The sequence below is a fragment of the Micrasema longulum genome, unplaced genomic scaffold (assembly GCF_059751315.1).
Source record: "Micrasema longulum isolate JH-2025_06_02 unplaced genomic scaffold, ASM5975131v1 h1tg000623l, whole genome shotgun sequence".
Taxonomy (NCBI): Eukaryota; Metazoa; Arthropoda; class Insecta; order Trichoptera; family Brachycentridae; genus Micrasema; species Micrasema longulum.
This window is the reverse complement of record NW_028277819.1, coordinates 499,874-522,292: the sequence shown is the minus strand read 5'-3', so window position 1 is coordinate 522,292 and position 22,419 is coordinate 499,874. Positions and strand designations below refer to the sequence as shown.

The 22,419-nt window shown below is 31.6% G+C and overlaps 1 protein-coding gene across 2 annotated transcripts in view; it reads right to left on the bottom strand.

Annotated features, from left to right (window-relative positions):
* Positions 1 to 22,419, bottom strand: part of LOC148280059 (uncharacterized) — a 291,636-nt gene that overhangs the window by 5,771 nt on the left and 263,446 nt on the right. The window contains exons 3-5 of one of the 2 annotated variants that reach the window (XM_088228982.1): positions 16,896 to 17,013; positions 7,424 to 7,596; positions 1,581 to 1,631 (exon numbers count right to left, since the gene is read on the bottom strand). In XM_088228982.1, coding sequence (XP_088085108.1) covers positions 1,581 to 1,631; positions 7,424 to 7,596; positions 16,896 to 17,013 — 342 coding nt within the window. The remainder of the gene's footprint in view (positions 1 to 1,580; positions 1,632 to 7,423; positions 7,597 to 16,895; positions 17,014 to 22,419) is intronic. The other variant, XM_088228983.1, reaches the window with a different exon arrangement.

Genomic DNA, 22,419 nt, shown 5'->3' with positions numbered 1-22,419 from the left:
CATTTTGAAAACTATGGAACATGGTTAATAAGAACTTAAAATAAATGGGTTTGAAATCGGATTCGAGATTCGTGAATGATTTTCTGGTTCGTTTTAATAAAATTTGTTGTTTAAATCCGACAAGGGATAAGTAAATTGAAAGAGTGTTTAAAACATCAAAATTGTTAATTTTGAAGATCGCCTGCGGAGGTGTACAGGGGTGAATCGGTTGATGTAAGACCAGGGGAGAAAGCCTCCCGAACGTGATTACCTCTCACCTAATTGACTGGCAAAGAGTCCTCGCGAAGGCTGCCAGACCCGTGACCTCAAGAGGACTGTGGATCTTTGTCGTTTGGCCTAATGAACCCGCTTTCTGTGAGACAAACAACCCGCCCTCGGCTTGGGCGGGACGCACTCCGCCCATTTTCAATCCACCCCTTTTGAAGTAAGCGAAGAGGCGCTTTTTCCTTTTGACGCGAAATAATTTTCATTTCTCTCATTATGCGATCGCGTCACAGTTTTGTATTAGTCCTCTGGTAAAAAAGCTCCCTTATCTTATTCAACGATCTAAAGAAGAGATGCCATACAAATGATCCAGCTTACCGAGGCTGCTTTCATATTTTTTTTGTTTCAAAGAAATTCCTTTTTAAAAAATACTTTATCAAGGAAAATCGTATTAAGTGTTTTGTTAAATAGATCATTTTATATTTTCTCCAGAAAAAAGCTCTCAGCCATTACTTCGTATTTATAAGTAACTGCTTGACTTGACTTTTTATAGAATGAAGTTGAATACAAACTCATTTTTCATCAATTAAAATTGTTTTTTTTTTTTTTAATTTCCAAGAGGACATTGACGCACGTATCAAAATGACACAATGTTGTTTAATTTAACCGATTTGATCTTTTTTTTTGGAAACGAATACACCAAAAACTATCACTAATTGAACATAGTTATGCAGAAAACATCCAGTCCACAGTTTTGAAAAAAATAAATATTGGTGTTATCGAGAATAATCACCCTCTGACAATAGTGTCGATCACAAAAACGGCATTTCTCAATTTGCAGAAAACACCCACAAAACTACAAAAATCTTACGCTACTTTAAAAATAATTAAAACTGGTCAAATACATAAAGAGATTCTTGTTTGTAATATAAAAAAATAATGTATTCATTGTTTTTCATTTGTCAAAGTCGAAAACATTCCAAATGTTGTGTAGCTTTGATTATTTACTATTTTCATAAAAGTGCTATAATCTCAGTTTCAGTTTTCTATGGCTGACTACTTTCTGCAAAACTATGTTCAATTCAAGTTACCTAAAAAACGAGAATACTATGACGTTTTATCGTGATTGTTTATACACAACAACGTTTCTTAAAACTAACTTGGTGTCGGCAGCGTACAGCCAAATTGATGAAGTAAGAAAATCATTTTTTCGATCATTAATGAATAGATTGAATAGAATTATATTATTTAGGGTTAATTCTTAATGTTATTTTCACGAACCAGGTCATAAAATAATTATAAATATTGAGGTAACTATAGACATTTTTATAAATATATTACGCTAGAAGGATTCGAGTGGGATATTTGCATCTTACCGTGAAACCATGTTCCAGCAGCTGACATCTCTTGAGACTTGCCTCTTCTCCCTGTTATTACAAAAATATATAACCAAAATTAATAAACAAAATAATAAAAAGCTCTCTTCACAAAGTGTGGGTATAATACTCTGCATAAAGAATAAGCTCATCTGGTAAATGAGAGCTTGGGTTTGTAATGGGAAAATTACAATCATTTCCCGTAAAAGGATTGCGGAGATGAAAGCACTTTAGAAAAATATTTTTACTTTAAATTGTAATGCAAATCTCTGAGATAAAAGCGGACGTGATTTAGAAAATGAATTCAAATCAACGTCTATTTTAATGTCAGTTAATTACAGAAAAGTTTTTTAATGAGTTAAAAAAGATATGGATTGGAGTTGATGACATCAAATTATTTCATAGAATGCAAACAAAAATTAACAAAATTAAAATAAACATCTGGTAAACATATTTCTACAATAAATTATTAATGGAATTGCTGGGTAAAAATTAAACTTAATAATTAAATTGTTTATCCAAAATATAGAAAAAAAAATTATACTATAAATATTCAAAGCATAAACTTTGTGCTTAAATATTTCACTAAATGTTACAAGTAAATAATTAGGAAATATATTACATTACAAAAGCTTTGAAAAATAAAGTTCTTTTGATTAATAATCAAACAACTTTTCAATAAAGCCCATTAAACGATGTTGCATTGCACTGGTCACCCTTAACCTTTTAAACTCAAGCCCTTCTGTTCATCCTCTACCGTTTTTCAACTATTTCTCAAAAAACATAACATATTTTTATAATCTAATCAGTGCATGTTGGTCTTAATCAGTGCATGTGCTTATAAAAATGCATGTCGTGTTAGTTTTATATGTTTGTGCTACAACATGTGAATGTGTTTAGGGGGATTAACATGTTTATTTGATTGTTGTCCTGACGAGGAGACGAGTACGTCTCGTAACCGGTAGACATAGAAAAGTCGGTTAGTGGATATATACAAATGTTTAATAACATTTAGTAAAAAAATGTCAGTTAATACCTAAACACTGGCAATTAGACACAATAAAATTATTTTAGCGACGAATGAAATAACAATAACTGAATGGCTTCAAAAATAACTTATCAAATGAATAATCTACTTTATTCACCGCCTTTTCTCATTGAAGATTAATATTCATTTTGATACATATGTCGGTATTTTTTTTTCTTGATAATTATTTTATATTTAAAAAAACATAAACTGTAGAAAAATATTTTTTATTTATTTGTAAGTGACATAGAATTATAATATAACCAGAAGACGCATAGAACAAAGTTTGCATACATTGCACTGTGTCCAAAAATTATCTTAACTACCCTTCCTGCACACATGCGTGAATTGGCCGCATAATGTTGCCATACCGCAAACAATATTTTTTGAAAACACAATTTTTAAGTTTATTTTGTATTATGTTGTTATGTTTTTTCTGTACAACAATTATTTTACTGACTAGACGATAAAAAAACAGGTACTATAAGGCGCTTACGTAAAAATAATAAAATAATAATTTATTTATTATGTCAATATTACCGTTTAGTATTATACTTGAGCTGAAGGGAAAGCTGGGTAAAAAAGTCGACTACCTTGGCAATATTAACAAAATGTATATGTTGTTTTATTTCACAATCTAACAGACGGTAAAATAATCGAATTCTTTAAAATATTATTTGTGTATTCTGTACTTACACATGAAATGTGATCTCACCCTATTCTCAATTAATCTTCGAGTATTTTAACTCTTAGGAAAGACATAACACGGCATAATTTAATTTTAATAGGCAGTTGCGTACTAAGCAACGTCTACAGAGTCACTGATGGCCAAAATGTAAAACTACTCAGTTATAAGTAGTTTAGTCGGCTTCAGTTTGATGCGCGTATGCGGTTTCTAAACTTATACAATTCTTTGGTAATTTAGAATAAATTGCCATTTGGCAATGAGCCAGCCAGCCAATGTACAAATATATATTATGCACAAGAAGTTTAAAAAATATACACAAACGAGTAGATATTATTTATATTGTATGTTTAAAGTAAAGTAAGTTAATCGCAATTTTAGTATAATCGAAATGTTACATATGTTTAACAGTTTCCCAAACATTCCCAATCATAGTCAACAACGTACCATTACCAAAACATCAAGGCTTGAGAATATCAAGATATGTATAATATTATTTTAACCTGGCCAGAAATTTTCTCATTATCTGTAACCTGTATTTTGAAAAGGTAAAAGTTAAATATTTTTTTGAAATTTATATTTAGGGCATTTACTTTATGGTTATTCATTATAATTAAAACGAAACATATTTGGTTTTAACCATTGTTACAGGTAGTGGTTAAAAATAACGTTCCTGTATTTTATGCGCCAACTTTTATTTTCTAAAAATTTGAATAGATCTAGTCAAATATTAAATAGTTTACTTGAAATTCTGTATTGTAAATCGAGACACGGGCAAAGAAATTAATTTTTCATAGCTCGAATACTGTTTAACACATTTCATATGGACAGTATGATAGATATTAATTATTTGAATCTATTTAGATTTAAATTTTTGTTGAAATTACGAATATAAAAACGGATTTAAAAATCTTCTTGAACAGAATAATATAGTTTTTTTATATTTTTTAAATATTTTTAGTGACAAATAAAATGTGTTCTAATATCACCACTCATTTTTTAACTTTTTGATATCTATTGTATTCTTCCGGTAGCCTTTATTTCAAACAAAAATAAAATATACACCCACATACAGGCCATGCCTTTGTGGGATTTTTTTGTGTTTATGTTGTAGTTTTTTGTAACTTATTTATACCTATTGTAAATCCAAAAAATAAATTATAATAAATGAAAAAAAAAATACTTTAATGAAATATTTTTTTCATGTAAAAATAATTTTAGAAAAAAAAAAATCTTGATTTAAAAAAATAAAGCCACCAAACTGTATTTGATTCTTGGTAAGGTAAAGTCTGAGTACAAACTTAAAATTCTGTTACATCGGTAATCTTTCCAAACATTTGATTTTCATTTAATTTAAGCAAAGCCTTTGATGTAATGTTTCGAAAGCGGTTCAAAGAAAATCGATTTATCTACTTAACTTTTTATTAAAGCCATCAAAAATATAGCTTAGGCATTCCGATCGAGATAACAAGGAAATTATCGACGAATATAAAACGTACTTTTATTGAATTCCAGTTCCACTTTTGGCCGTAAATCAAAATTCCTTGCTAAAATGGGCGATTCCAGCGTTCTCAGATTCCGTATAATCTCCAGATTACGATCTTCTTTTATTTTGTTTCTTTTATGCACAAGATATTTTCTTGAGTTTATACCATTCAAACATACATTAGGGATTTCTAAACAACTGCTCGAATAGGCAAAGAAAATAGTACATCATACTATTCTATATCAAATGTACCCAGATATACATTTTTTTATTCAATCCCTTCTCATACACACACACACTCTGAGTAATTTTGTTTTTTTTTTACATCAGAACCGACCCAATTACACTGGTGAATTACAAAATAGAAAAAATAAGACTAAACTCCCAAAAATATATTTTAATTTTAAATTCTCATCAGGAATCGAAACCGGAGCCTTCCGTGCATAAATCAAGCGTCTAGGCGATTTCACCATGGAGGGCACCTTTAATACCCCTATTCTCAATAGCTTGTTGGACTTGATCTAATCCATACCTTTTTTGGCTTTTATATGCATCTCAATCTGCACTGTATTGTTTTTTTATCATTCGTTCGCTTCACACCGACATGTCCAAATCACGCAGAATAATAAATAAAAAAATATCAGTAATGCTTGCCACCTTTTTATTCTTCGAGAGTGTCTATATTTATACAAATATTTAAAAAAAATTACATCAAATTTACTTAAGGCTAACGCCACACTCAACGGAAATTCCGTCCTGGTTAATCAGTACCATAACGAGCATCTACACTATATATTCCGTGGCGGATTATCGGCTACTGAGCCTTAATCCCGTAATACAACAGTCGATGCGGATTGTCCGCCGAATGTGGCGCATCCCATTAGAAAACGTGCAATACGGAGTATTCGATTAGATGCTGAGGAATAAACCAAGAGCACAGAACGGAACAGAAGTTGAAGGTGAGCGTTCCGCCGATGGTACAACCGAACATCCGCGTAGTAGGTTTAACAGTAAATCAGTGCAATAAAATGTATTGGCGTTCCGCAGCGGAATTTCCGCCGAGTGTGGCACTAGACTAAGGAATAGCATTTCGACAGCGTTCAGAATACTTTCATTATTTTCTTCATACGTTTTGCATACATTACTTATACGCATTTGGGTTGATGTTAAACAGGGGTGTACTGTTGCCGGAACGCCGTTCTGGCACTGGTTTGAGGATACATTTAAAAAAATCTTTTGTTAATGTTTTTTTCCGAAGGGTGAAACAATCGTGTAAGGAGCGTTTTAATTGCTTGGTTTTCCTACTTTAATTGCATAAAGTATTTGAAAATGTAATTAAAAAACAATAACAGTAGATGAAAGTTATTTAAAAACTACAATACTGAAATCAATCCGTTTGCTAAATTTTTGTTAACTTATGGTGAGGTAAAAAATAATAGTTTAGATCTAAATTTGTTGTTACAAAGCGAAAACCTTTTTGAGAAGGGAATATTGAAGTCTCGGCATTTACAGAGCTTATGACCGGTCATTTGCTGGTTTAAGTGGCCATTTTACATACTGTGTAATATTTACTATCCTGTCTATGTTTGAACATCCACATTTTCTTAACTTTTCCATCTGTTGACTTGTGAAGTAAAAGAGCCGAAACCTTTATCATATGGGTGAGATTTATCCGGCTCTCATCTCAGTCACCCAAACGATAAAGGCTTTGGCTGTTTTACTTCACAAAAGAGTTGAGGTAATGTGAATGTTGAAACATAGACAGAATGATGAATGTTACACAATGTGTAAATTGGCAACTTAAACCAGCCAATGACAGGTCATAAGCCCTGTAAATACCTGGACTTCCATATTTCTCTTTTAAAATGTTTTCCCTCTTTGTCACAACAAATTTAAGCAATTATTATCGCTAATTAATTTAGCAGGTCATAAGCCCTGTGAATGCCTAGATTTCCATATTCCCTTCTCAAAAATGTTTTCACTCGGTTGCAACAAATTTAGATCAAGATAACTCCCTTGGGAGGAAATTAAGCCTGTCTGCAAACATTTGGGCATAATCAAAACATTGTTGAATATTAAATTATGCATAATGTTTAATTATATCGTTAAGTGTTTAAACTTATTTTGACTTAAGTTAGGTATACGTAAAAAAAATGTTTTAAAAGCGTGTTTATTACAATATTACATAGCTATTGTTAATAAATTACAATATCATTCGTTTGTACAATTGAAATGACTATTTTTGTTGTCAGACAAAAAATGACAAAATTAGCTATTGTTTACAATATTACTTTTAAAAGAAGAAAGAAACATGAGTAAGTCGCACACCCTGGCTGGGTTGTCTATTCTCAATATTTTTGCCACAATGAGTTTTTTTTAAAGCTTTTGGGCGCTGCATATTTTGCGAGTGTACACCCCTGGTGTTAAAACAACTTTATGGTATGGAAAAAAATGCACTGACAGATAAGTCTAACATTTCTTTGTCCTTTGATCAATTATTAAAACAATGTTATTTTAAAGACTCATCATTCTATATTGTATCCTCGTGTCGTACCGTATCGGGTATGTTAGTATCGTACCGGTTATATTATAGTCCGGTAAAATTAATGGACAGTAACTTAGAAATCAATTGATTTGGAGTTTACCTGGATAATAAATAGCTTCCTTCTTCACGATGTAGTTGGCCTGAGGTATTCTTAATTCACAAACGAACTCCGTAGGGGAGGGTAGAATTTCATCCCTTAGCAGGACCCAAGACACCGCGTCGAACCGACCCCCGGAAGGTGTGATGGATGTTGAGATCCCGTCCAAGCGACCGCTGAAAAACAAATAACATATATATAAAAACGTTAGCTAAAAAACAACTTAAAAATACAAAATCAAATAGTTTATTTTATAAATAAAACACGAGTGATACTTTAATCCACAAATTCGGAATATCCAGTGACCGGTTTCATCGCTTTCGCGACATCTTCGAGACTGGTCGAGAGATGTCGCGAAAGCGATGAAACCGGTCACTGGATATTCCAAATTTGTGGATTAAAGTATCACTCGTGTTTTATTTATATAATAAATTACAATGAACTTCCATCAAGAATTTTCACTTACAAACTTAAATGTTTTAAAATCAAATATGTGGTCCCGTGACTATTTATTCAGACTCACGGGTTGGAGGTCTGTGGTTTGAACCCCATCTTATCCTGTCTTGATTCCCATTTTATAATAATGAATGGTTTACAACTTGTTAAAAAAGGTCTTAAAAACTGAAATAACAAAAAAAAAATGTATTCCTTTTTTTTTTAAAAAAAAGCCAAAAAGATCTGCACGTAAAAAAGAACGAGAACAATGGAAAAGTGTTTTTAATTCGATGGCTGCAAAAAATCTTGAAAGTGTAAATATAATAACTAATTAGTAAGCCTCGTGGTGTGCCGTACCGGGTATGTAGGTTATCACACCGGTTATATTATAGTCCATAGAACTAAGAGTACATTTTCAACTCGATGGGTACTCGGTAAAGAAACATCTGAAAAGGCAAATCGATTGAAGACAAGTCCGCATCTTATAGTATTGGTTGGCGTATTTGATTAGCATGTTTGAGGTCCTAGGATCGATTCCTGGCAAAGTCGACGTAAAATAATATCGGTTTTAAAGATAGTCTTTCATTGTAATATTTCACTGTTCCTGGACTAGCACGTCAAGCGTAAGACTGTAATCATCTTACACTTCATGTAAATAACGGTGAGATTGGAGTACCAATAGAGTGACATATGCACCACTAGGTGCGGATAGGGAACTGATGATGATGATATATGGAGCCGACATTTAATGTTTTTTTGCAAAAAACGTAAACATCCCATATTCAGCTACCTTTAGACTTTTTTGGATCTTAATTAACACTTTTAAAATAATTTACGTTTAAAGCATTAACTTTCTGATCCAACATTTTTACTTATGTGAATTAATAAAAGTATATTTTTACTTACTAAATTTTTACGTCAACCGGTTTCGAGACGTACTCGTCTCTTTGTCAAGACACTCACTACACTAACATGTACTTTCATCGTAGTTAATGTACATAGTCTAATAAAAAAAACACATAAATTACATGCAGAGTTATAGAGGAATGCAAAAATGAAATCATTTCGTCACAATACTACGGTGAAGGTGAAAGTGTGATTCAGCATTTTTTTATTTTTTTTATAGTTGCAGATTATTTGTACCTTGCTTTTGTTATATGCAAGGTTTTATCGAATAAATTTATCTTGAAATAATATTCAGTTGACCTAAACCTTTTTTTTCACTATAGGTAACAATACTTACAGCCATAAAAAACTCCACAAGTGCCAATGTATTTGAGAAAAATGTTTGCAATTGGTTGCTGCACATCGATAGGGACGAGATTGTCAATTTTTTTAAAGTTCGAGATTAGCATTTAGCAAAAATTTACAAATCTGCTTTCCTTCCATACTTTTACTTTTATTTGCTTTTTATATATATTGATAATTGTTATGTTTTTTTCATAATGTATTTTTGTATAATTTAATTTAGTACGTACTATTATAAAGCATATGATTTATTGCTCCAATTTCTTATATTTCATACTATAGTATTGAGTGAGTTTCTAGAAAACATATCTCAATTATCATTTCAACGATGCTTTTATATATATATTCTTTTTCTGTTGATTTAAATGATACTCTTATTTTGTTTTTTTTGTAATACTACTATATTTTACTATTCTTTTGTTGATTTAAATGATACCACTATTTTGTATATTTTATTATGTGTGATTATTAATTTGTATAATTTATATTTTTAATATTATTTTTGATTTTTTTTTTTGCATTGTATTCTTTAGAATTTTATTATTAATTACATTTACCTTTTTTTAGATTGTTATTTTTTGTCATTATAATTTGATCTAATTAATTTTACTATGTATTTTGATTGTTATTTATTGTGGCTTGACCCGTGTCAATTAAGGCTTTTTAGGCTATGCCCGTGCATAGCCTAAAAAGCCTTTATAAGTTCATAAATATTTAAACTAGTGTAATTTTGAATGATTAAATAAATAAAAAGCAGAATATTATTTTTTTTAAATAATAACACTTTAAATATTACATCAACAAATAATAAATAAAAAAACATAAATGTTGGACACAAAAAAAAACAAAAGGAGCTAAATACCGAAATTAAATAACATAGTCTGCTTGATCGTCCCTGTAATAAATTGAACAGTCTCTCTTCGTGTATCATTACAGTTCAGAAGCTCAGCTAGGTTATTTGTCGCAGCAATCCTAGTGTTCGTTTGCATTCCAGCTCCCATCTCGGCCTATCGAACACTGGGCAGTATATTAAAAGATGTTTTACAGTCTGCTCAGTGATGCCGTCACATGGGCAGCAACTCTCGTCTCGCAGCCCAAAGCGATGCAAATATTCCCTCATGCATCCATGCCCCGAGAGAGCCTGAGTTAGTTCGTATGTAGGCGTTTCATGCTTCCAAAATGCTTTGGCCTCATCTGTGCTTTTCAATAGTAAATCAGTATTTACACGTTTGTGTGGTGAGTGTCCTGACGATATACTAATATTGACCAACATAATAACACTTTTCAGCCTTAATAAGATACGTCGTTTTGAGTTCCAGTTATTCTCACGTGAGAAAACCTGAAATACCTAGACTAAATAAAATATGGTGATCATGTTCAAAATTAGAGTAATAACCTAATAGAATCTCTCCAAACGGAGAAAAACTATTCTTTTATCACAATATTTGAGTTTGTCCAAATGTTTGTAGACAAAAGATTGGATTTCACCCCCTCGGGAGTCATAAAGATTAACAAATTACAACAGGGATGGAGAATACCTTAAATAAGGGAATCTGGAATTCTAGGCTTTTACTGGGCTTATGGCATTGGCTGGTTTAAATGACCACTTTACACACTGTGCTACATTCACCATTTTGCCCATGTTTGAACATCCTATTTCTTTCATTCTTCCATTTGTTGATTTTAGTTGAGTTAAAGAGCAGAAACCTTTATTATTGTGAAGAAATTCATCTGACTGAATTATTTCACATACTAGGCAACGCCTGAAAACAATTTACCAATTCTTAAACTTCTTCTTAGACCAGTTAGTTTCATTACAATATTTGAGTTTATAAATAATAATATATAATAATAATAATCATATAAATGAGCGATATTATTTTACAAGTGTTTATTTTGCATTTCTGTATGATTTTTCCATACGTAAATGTCGAAATTTATGTTTAATATTTAAAGTATTTTCATACTATATTTGTTATATTATTTCAGTACAATGTATGTCATTACTCAATCTTTATATTAAATACTATGATTTGTCCCAAAATGAGTTATAAGTAACCCCTGAGTGTACAATTTTTTTTTTTTTAAATAAACCTTGAGAGAAATATAATAATTTATCGTAATATAACTCCATAACGTATTTTTTTAGATAGATTTTGATTTAAAACAAATTAATTTTAAAGTATAACTTAAATCAGTTAAATGTTATCAAATTTTAATTTTAACAGTAAAATTATTTGTGAAGAAATTCGCTATAACTCTAGGACGCATTCTTACGTAAAGGTTTTCGTAACAATTTGTTCTAATGATTTGAGATAGAATTCCCATAACTGACATTTCCGACTTTCTGAAATAGCGTGGCTTTTCAACTTGATTCGTGACTGAAACTCACCGCTTAAAATCGTTTTCTACTGTAATTAACGATAATTGGATGTAATTCAGTTGATTTCAATCAAAGCTTGGTACAAGACCTTAGCAAATATTTAATCAGGAATATTCTACCGAATATAATGAGGATGACGTCGGCATCAGCGTCAGTATATCGTTAACGTCCCTATTATGAGGCATTATAATGATCAATTAAAATTTTATTTCGTTGGATACAAAACTTATTTTTTGCAACGATTTAACTCGTCGTCTTGTTTTTCTTCAAAAATTATGACATTAACGAGAATTGAATCTTTATTATTGATAATCCATTCTTTGAATAATTCAGGCATTAATGTTTACCATCCAGCCTGTATTCAAACATCAACATTTCTTCAACTCTTCCATTTGTTGATTTTGTAAAGTAAAATAGCTGAAACCTTCATTGGTGTGAGTGAGGTAGATGTCTGAATTATTTAACCTACTAAGCGATGCCTGAAAATACTTATTAATATTTATCCTTCTTTAATTTAAATAATTTAATTTTTTTATCCTTCTTTGTATACCAATCAGTTCAATCAACATTGTTTTCTGCCTTAAGTAAGCCAAATATTTTTAATTTAGGGTTTATTTCAAAAAAAAAACTTAGCTCGACAATAAAAATTGAATTGTGATAGTGCGGGTGTGAACATCTAATTTCTGAACAGCACTACCACGGGACCATATCCCGGTTTATTTTTTGTTTGTGTTTTGATGTAATTATTATGAACATTATATCTGTAACAGTTTTTTTAAATTTGTTGATGCATGCATATAGTATATATGAGTATTTAAACAATGGATAATATAAATTTTGGTACATGCGTAAACTAGAAAATCTCTGTAGGTATCGGTACATGGTTTGAAAAAAAATACACGTAATATTAGAATTCCGATGCTAAATTCTTTTCCTAGATTGGTACACAAGTGTTAAAAATAAATCTGCCAATTTTTTGCCATTTTTTGAACGTGGGCTTTTACAAACTAGTAGATTGACGCGTTTGGTATTTTGTGTGAACGGCGAATTTTCAAAAATTTCAAAGTGAAACTGACGAACGCCCCCACTCCCGCCTCGCGGCTTGTTTGCGAGTTTTTGACAAAAAACGAGATAGCATTGATACTTTAGCTGCTGCATTTATCAGGCATGACCCAATGCAACCTTTTCCTTTTCCCAAAAATGAAGAGGTCTATGAAAATGCGACGTTTTGCAACCAGAGACGAGATAAAAACCAATTCGCTGTTGGCCATATCAAAAAGTGCGCTACAGAAAGGTTTCGAGTATTGAAAAAAAATATGGTGTTAAAGAGTAACACCCAATGGTGATAATTTTGAAGGAAACAACGTGAATAAAACAATTAATAGAGATTCTTTCAAACATACTCAAATTTCGCATATTTTTTTTTAATAGACATGAATTTAGACATTTTATAATTAATCAACAACCTTTCCACAAGTGACGAATAGTGTATTGCAGCAATAGTAAGATTATGTTATAAAAGGATACTAGCAAAAGCTTGCTTTCCACCTAAAAAATAGGTCCTGAAACGCAGATGAAGAAACACATGTACACATTCTTGGTGAATGTGACGTTTTACATCATAAAAGAATCCTTGTTTTCGGAAGACCATTGGTTTAACCTGAGGATGTTAAAGAGCTCGCCCCCTACGAAATAGCCTGATACTTTACGGATTAGGGTTTGGAACGGAAGAATTAGCAAAATGAAAACTCGCCTTTCACACGGTAGTCAACTCTTTAAAGACATGAGCTTTGAGAACTATTCACGGGTATCTATCACAATATATTTTCATAGGTCGCAGTGACTTCAAGAATTTATATAGCACTAGCCCCCCACTTCTAAGAATAAAACAGTATTATTTTAATAATTTGTTCGGTGAAAGCAAGTGGGTTTTGTCATTAAACTTTGATAAACAAAAAAAAAGACTGAAGTTGGTTCAAACAACGAAAATAGAAGAAGACGTTTTAACTGGCACAAAACTATCGCAATAGTTTCCTTAGATTTTAAATACGCCAGTAAAAGTAAATGTGCTATCACTTATTTTATAGTTTTATTTCAAAAAAAGCATTATGAAATGTGTCGAAACATTTTGCCTGAAGCTCTGAAATCACGATACATTTCGTGCTTTATACAGTTTGAGCTTTTTTCCTGAAATACGTCCATTTGCATATTTAACGGTGTTAAACAACAAAAACCCAAGCAATATATACAGTTTTTTTTTTTTTTAAATACGTTTTTATGAAAAATGGTGCATTTTAACATTGAAAGGATTCTTTTAACAATAATTTGGTGCATGCAATAAAATTTAATGGTTTTCTTCAGTAATGCGTATCTATCAACAAAAATCAACAGATGAAAGAATTGAAGGAATGTAGATGTTCAAAAATGGTCAGAATGGTGAATGTTACACAGTGTGTTAAGTGGCCACTTAAACCAGCCAATGACAGGTCATAAGCCCTGTAAATGCCTAGACCTCTATATTACCTTCTCTAAAATGTTCTTTATCTCTGTTGTAATTTGTTTATGCGTATCTATGTTTATTATTTGTATTTTCATTATAGCCATTTATCAATGATTTCGTTGAGATGCCGTATTTATTATTCATAATACCGATAAATTAAACAAACATTACAATTTATTATCTACTACATTTCTTAAGGTAAAATATTTTTCTGTCAGCTCAGATTCTGGGTTCTACAGATACATTTTATGTATAAAACAAAGTTAACTAATTAAAATTTATTAAAAAAATATTTTTTTGCGTTTCTATGATTTTTGATTTCGCTATTAAGACTCGTTAGAAGTCAAACTCGATGGTAGAAAATGATAATGAAATAGTAAAGCGGGGTTCGAACCTCGGACATCGATTCGTGAGTCCGCGCACAAGCCACGATACCACGACCCGATTCGAATTGCACTCAGTAGTACACAGGGTACTGCATTAGTAAATCAAAAGCAACCAAGTTCGATCATATGTTACATGAAGTCTTACGCTTCTCGTAGTGAGTTATTTACTACTCGCTGAAAATACAAAGAGTTGTGTTTTATATAAAATAACAATATATACTTGTGACCAACCGAAACAAGATTTTTAGCCGAAACCGAGTTTAGGCTTCCGTTCTAGTTTCGGCCGAATCTGAAACCGAAACTGAAACTCATTTTAATAAGTTCAAAGACACTTCGAAAAGCCGAAAAGTATGCGTTTTTATTGTTAAACCTTACGAGTTAATTTTTTAATTTTTAATTCATTTTTTTAATTATTTTTACAATATACATAAGAGGTAAAACAGAGTATTCAAAAAATAAAGGAAAAATACAAAGCAATGAAATACATATTAATAGTAAAAATAGTAAACAAAAAAACCCCACAAAGGCATGGCCTGTTCGTGCGTATATAAGAAAATTCAAATGACTTTTTGCCCCTATAATAAATAAACTGTTATGATATTTTTGTGTAACATAAGAAATAAAACATATTTTTTTTTGTAAAATATTAAATGGTTTTTTTTTATAGTAATTTAAAAATATAAAAAAACAAAAAAATATTGCTTTTTATTAAAGGGCAACAAAATATATCATAGAAAAAAAGACTTCATATCTTAAGTTTGAATCCAGGATAGAGCGTGTTTTTTAAAACGGGTGCTATATAAAACACGTAAAACACAACAAATAAAAGACATGAATTTAATAATTTAAGTAAATTTTGTTTATTTTGAGCGCTTTTTAGTTCGTTATTATGTTGTACATAATATTTAACTGATATTAAGATTTCTTCAAGTACGCTTTAGAAAATAAAATTTATTAACTATAAAGAAATTACAAAAATATAAATATGAAAGATTTGTATAAAATTGTAAGATTCAACATGTTCATGTATTTATTATTTTCTCAAACTTAACGGTTTGGGTAGGTAGGAAGAAATTACCTTAATGAAATATACCCGCCCTTATATGTTTATAAATTGTATATGTATATAAAGTGTAAAATAAAAATATATAAGATCTAAGCACGACTAACTATAGTCAAGAAATCACAAAGTCAGTCTAGGTTTTTATTTTATATCTTAGACCATGACAATAAAATAACTAATTATTTGAATGGACAACAATCCATTATGTCTTTATTTGCTGGTTTTTTATACATTTATAGTAATGATTTGAGATACATCTGTTGAAAAACAATAAATATAACTTTTCAAATGTCGGTTGGCTAATTTTCTTTTTTAAATCGGTGGTGCCGAGAATTGGAAACGCCTGTCCTACGCGTGCGGATGCTATAATCCGACACATCCCGACCGCAGGTTTCAGCTGGGCCGAAGATTCGGCCAATTTTTGGCTGAAACCGCAACCGCAGCTGCAACTCGGTTTATTGGCCGAAACTAGCCAAAGCTAAAAACGAAACTAAAACTTAGGTTGGTCACTAATAAAATATACTAGTTTCAAGGCTTGGTTTCCTTTTGTTAAATTCTGCATATTTATTATGCGATGTCGGTAGGAAAACGGAGAGCGCATACTTTTATGTTTTCCATAACAAACGTTAATATATTTATGTAGAGAATTCCGCCACTTTAGCTGACACGTTACTTTCATGCTTTTTTTTTTTTTTTTACATATTTATAACAGCAATTTACAATTAATTGTTTATACAACAAATCAATTAAGTAGTAAAAGTAAACATTTATATTTTTATTCTTTTGCTGGTGGTTCATCTAAACTGCCTAACTAGGGATAGCTTCCCCGTTCTAAGGCAGTAAATGATGGTTTTTAAAATAATATCAAAAAGTAATTACAGTTTTATTATTATGTGTGCTTTTTCAGTCTTAAAAGTAAATCATTTTAAAAGTTCTACATCCTAAGTCCTAAGTCATTACTAGTAAAACAAAAAATCATTACATTTCTAAATTAAACATGAGTAAAAATGAACAAGATTTGGAAAAAAATAGTAGAAAATTTGCATTCTCTTAATCTAGTGATGTGCAGCTTGTCACATTGCATATAATAGCTTTAATATCTCTGTTAACATAATAAATGCTATGTCTATTCAATTTTCGGTATTCTTCTTTATACATTTACGCATCAGCTAAAATTTTTTTTTTCATGAATAATAATTACTTATTAGGTACAGAAGAAGTATTTTACCAAAAATCGGAAATCGCAAATACAATCAAAAGTTTATCAATGTGTTGAATGTATGGAGTAAAAGAAAAAAAAGCCGGAATACCTCTTAAATCGACTCAGGTAAATAATGAGGGCTTTCAAAGCATTATCGTGTGCTGCCGCTAGTGGTTTGATGATAAAATCCATAGCGGATTAAATCAAGTGCCCTTGACGAAAATTTGCCCATACTAAACTATCGTTAAGTTTTGATTACCTGTCAGGAGTAGTGATGGTAATATTTGGCCTCGGGTACATTCCATCGGCAGAACACATAACTCTTACTGAATCTTCTTGCTGCTTGTCTTGCACCAGCCTGAAGTTTCTTTCAGGAACTGAAAAAGAAATACTCCATTGTAATTTGAGGCTGAAGATTGTGATTCTGTACATATTTATTCTTGAATGTTTAATACTAAAAATTAATTATAGACATCCTCTTATTTTTAAACCTGATATTAAGAAATCACGTAGAGATGCGTATTAATTCATCATCGTCATTTCCTATCCGCACCTAATGGTGCATAGGGAACTGCATTGGTACACCAAACGTAACATATCTTGAGCATTTTTTGTAACATGAATGTGTGATGATCAGTCATACGCTTTGGGTACCAGTCCGGGGACTTTGAAATATTTCAGTGTGAAAACACCCTTTTGAATAAATATTTTATATTAACCCTGTTGGGAATCGAACCCGAGACCTCTTGCATGTTAAGCAAATGCGTTTACCATTACACCACGAGGCCGACATTATTAGTTCTTAGAAACAGTCTTATGAATAGGGAAAGATGTTAAAAACTTGCTGTTGGAGTCCTTTTTTAAATAAGAAGACGGAAAATATCTTCTGCATAATTCATTCTAAAAGAATTTGTCTTGCTGAATATACGAGTGGATATGTTGCGATCAAAATATCCAAAACCAATTTCAAAGAAGTCAATAAGCATATTTTTTTGTTAAAATTTCGGGTTGGTTATATTGATATTGAGGAAGTTCAGTGCTACGGAAAATTGAAGACAAAAAATATTTTCTTACACGCGGTAAAAATTATAACATTTCATTGTACTGCGAAGTTTCCCGAAAACCTTTGGAAAAATATTTTTAAAATCTCAACTTTGGAACGTCACAAGTTTTACTGAACAATAACTCATCTTTTTTTTTATTCAAATTATTTATCGACAATTTTTTATGGCATTCCATTGTAATGATGTAAAAACTTAACTTAAATTAATAACTTAGATGTAAATATAAGTTGTTACATCCATAACTAATCAATTATTGGGTTGTTATATATTGTGAAAAAATTCCGGTTTCCGGGTAGTCATTTTTACCGATTAAAGTATTTTGACAGCCATAGGGGTATTCTTTAAAAAAGCACCACAAGTTTCCGATGACAACGCTAGACGTCACGGACAAAGTAATTTCAAATTTACAAAAAAGCGATAGAAATACGGTACAAAAAATATTTGGCTTGGTTTGATAGTCGTTCGTTTTTTTTTATAGTCGAGTAATAATTATGTATTAACATAATAAAATAAAAATAATTTTGTTTTATTCTGCAATCAACACCACAACGCGTTAGAAAGCACTACTCAGTGTTTTAAATAATTGAGATATTGGTATATTTATTTTTGAAAATTTGTTTGTTTATTTATTTTAAATAAATACAGTTTACGTTTTCACAAACTTACGATCGATTTTTAGACTATGCCTGGGTTGAGATAATTGAAATAAAATTGTAAAGAGTGTCATCGGAAAGCGTCTGGATCTTATAATAATGTGTTGTTTTTTTAAATAGTTTTTGTATACATTGGTAAATTGTTTATAAGTAAAGGTTTAACTTGAAAATTCCCGAAAAAGTAAGCATAGCGGATGTTCATACATGTTGTCATCAGCAATAATAGGAAACGATGAAAAAATGGTGACGATGATAGTGAAATTAAAACGAGATGAAAGGAATATTTTGAGAAGGTGTACAAAAGGCACCCAGGAAATATAGCCAGTGCACCACCTTCTCAAGTAAATGTTAGTGCAGATGACGATGCGAAAGAGATAAGTATAAAATATGATTAAAAATGCTGCTAAGTGTACGAAGAATGGGAAAGTGCAAGGTTATGATAACATTGCCACAGAGTTTATAAAAGCGGGAGGAGAAATAATTTTTGTATTTTTAACCAATTTTTGGAGGAGAAATACACTCCTCCTGATCGAAAAAGGGCTGTTGTTATGCCTCTATACAAGAAAAAACGCTATAGGGTGGATTACGGAAACTATAGAACTATCAGCCTTTTGAGCGCTGATGGAAAAATATATGGCAGAATGCTGTTTGAGATAGTAAGAAAAGTGATTAAAGTAGAGTTTGGGATATACGAATTGGATTTATGGAAGAGAATATATGGATCAAATATTTGCTCTACGAAATATGACAGAAAAGTTTCTGGTGTTAAGCCAGTCGTGTTAAGCCAGTGGTGTTGTCGATTTGCAAAAGGCATTTGATAGAGTTGGCTGAGAGAAATTGTGGAAGGTTTTATCGAAGTATGGAGTGAATGATAACCTGACAAGGGCTATTACGTCACTGTACAAGGGCAGCACAGCATGTAGGAAGGTAAATGGGTCATTCACATCGTGGTTTAATATTCCTAAAGGAGTCAAACAGGGATGTGTAATGTCACCATGGTTGTTCAACGTGTACATCGATAACTGTATGAAAAACATAAGAATTTAAGAATGGGAGCAAAAATGAGTGGTATAACTGTTAACTGCCTTCTGTATGCTGATGATGCCGTATTTCTTGCTGGCAACAAAGAAGACCTGCAATTCTCGATTAAAAAAGTCTACGATGTATGCAAGAAGAGCGATTTGCTAATGAATGTTGATAAATCGAAAGTGATCGTTTTTGAAAGGGATGAACATAACTTAATATGAGATCAGTGTGAACGGAAATATTTCGAATCAGATAGAAGAATTTGTGTATCTGGGAAGTATGTTTACTAGGGATGGAAAGACTGAGAAAGATATTGAAAGGAGGGTGAGTGCCGGGAACGGGGTGAATGGTGCACTAAAATCTACTTTGGCAAACAAATGTTTATCGCAGGGGGCAAAACTAGCAGTTCACAATGGAGTTCTAGTGCCAACTCTAATGTATGAGAGCGAAGTATAAAATTAGAAAAATAATTATAAAAGTAGGTTAACTGCTGTGAAAATGCGATCCCTCAGGTGAATGTGTGGTAAAACGATGTATGATAGGTGCACGAATGTCGAGATCCGTGTACTACGTAAGGCTGAGACTTGCATTATCGACAGAATCAAGAAAGGGGAGCTGCGTTGGTTTGGACATGTAGAGCGAATGGAAAACAAAAGAACGGCTAAAAGGATCTACGATGCAAATGTTGATGGATGCAGAAAACGCGGAGGACGGAGAAAGATATGGCACAATCAAGTCCATCAAATACTTGAAGATGGACATGTCAAGAGTAGGTATAATTGGCGTGCGTGCATGAGAAGATGTATGACTGTAGAGAAAGCGAGTTCTGTATGCAAAGACAGAGTGATATGGCGTTCTATCCTCTCTGCCTACCCCTACGGAGAAACGACGTGATGGTTTGTTTGTTTGTTATTTGTTTGTATAACTAGATGTTCAAATTTTATTTTTACAACTGTTTAAAAATAAATACATGCAATTAACAAAAGAAAAAAAAATATATAGCATAAAAAATACGAACTTTTAAGAATAACATTCCAAAATAATAAGGTTAGATACTTTTGTTTTGTTTTTTGTTTACAATACTTATGGCCGTAATCAGAGACAAAAATGAGGGTGAGGTGAGTTATTTTTCTATCTTCAGCTTCTAGTCATTCTTTTTTTTTTGAGATTAGAATATACTGTCCTCATTTTGAGTTTTGTCTTTAAATACGGGCATTAGTTTTCTGAGGCTTTTCACCTTATTTAAAATAAGTAAAAAGAGTTGGATTTGTTGGCAGTAAATAAGTGAACACCGCCATCGGTATTAAATATGAGACGAATAAATCACAATTATAGTTAGAACAACCGTTGGAGAATTTGTTACAGAAAACTAATGCCATAAGTTGTACAAACCACTTTCAATTTAGAATGTTCATTAATTGCCATAATTTTAGGAAATTACTCAAGCAGAAACTCTGCTGAAAAACCAACCCAGGGCTCTACAAAATGGCGTGCTTATTACAATGTCTAGTCATACGAAAACTCTGATTTCGAGTAACTGAAGCGCCTTCCTTTGCCAAAAAACTTTCTTCAGTTTTCTGCTGAGACGTTGTAAAATTTTCTTGTTTCGTTCTTTAAATAAAACTCAAACTTTTACGAATTTCAAATCTGTTTTTAATTTTTTACAAAACAAATACCATATTTTGGTATAAAATGAACGCATATATTTTTTCATGTATAGTTAATTAAGGACAACTTGTTTCTTGTTGAACCTTACTCTAATATATTCTTCTTCTTTTTTACGTCCACTTCTAAGTGGAGCATGTGGACATTTATTTATTTAACACTTTTTATAGATATACAGTTAATATAAAGATAAATAAAGGCGGGCATATTGCCTTAAGGCAATTTATTCCTACCTACCCAAACCGTTCAGTTTGAGAAAATTACAAGCACATGGGCATATTGAATCTTACAATTTTATACAAAATTTAAAACAAAGATTAAGAAAATAAAATAACATAAAAAAATAACACTATAATATGAAGAGAGGAAAGGGGATGGGAAGGAAAGAAGAAGGATATAGGAACAACTTAAATTTAAATTGTGACATTTCAATCTTGACTTAAATGTAAATAAAGAAGGGGCGTCTCTAACATTAGTAGGTAGATTATTTCACATCACCAGACGCCTCCAGAATACCATATCGCCAGTCAGCAAACTCGCCTCCTCCCACGTCGATCCCGCATCCATTATTTCCGCAGAATAAAAAAACATCATCGACGGCCTTCCAGGACGGCAGAAGCCCGCAGGTGTGAAGAAGGGGAAACTTGGGTTACGGCTCTTCCGAGGCTTCCGCAGCACGTGTTCAAGCCAGATCCACCGACGCACTCTCAAAATGCTAGTTTTGGAGGCTGCTGGGTCCGTTCTCGGACTTCGATGTTAGTAATGGAATCGAACCTCCTAATATTCTCCTCAAACACTAAAACAAACAGCGTCGATGTAATATTGTAATTCCCTATTGATAATATGCAGAGCACTCGTAAAACATACGGTGAATTTAAAAAAAAATAATAAACGAATTGATTTATAATTGTCGTAGTGAAATGTTCATTTAACGGGATATTATTATCATTTTTTAAATATTGTTTATAACATGTAGAGCGAATGAACTGCGAAAGATGTGCTAAAAAAAATACGATGCGAATGTGAATAGATGCGGAAAGCGAAAAAGACAAAGACAAACTAAATCCAACAAATAATTGAAGATGTCCATGTTAAAAGTCGAAATAATAGGCCCGTGTGTATGACAAGGTATCATAATGTATATAAGTGACTTATTTGCCTTTGTATACAATTGTTTTTATGGACTATTTGTTGTACCTAAATAATCTTTGGGCACTTTTTTTTCAACATGTTTTTGTACATACCTAATCAAATATGTACATTGTCATTGGCAGTCGTGCTGTGTTGCACATTTAAATTAATCAGAATTAGTTATGTGTACAAAAGACGAGGTATATATGCAGAGTAATATATCGTTTTATTTTCTCTACTTACC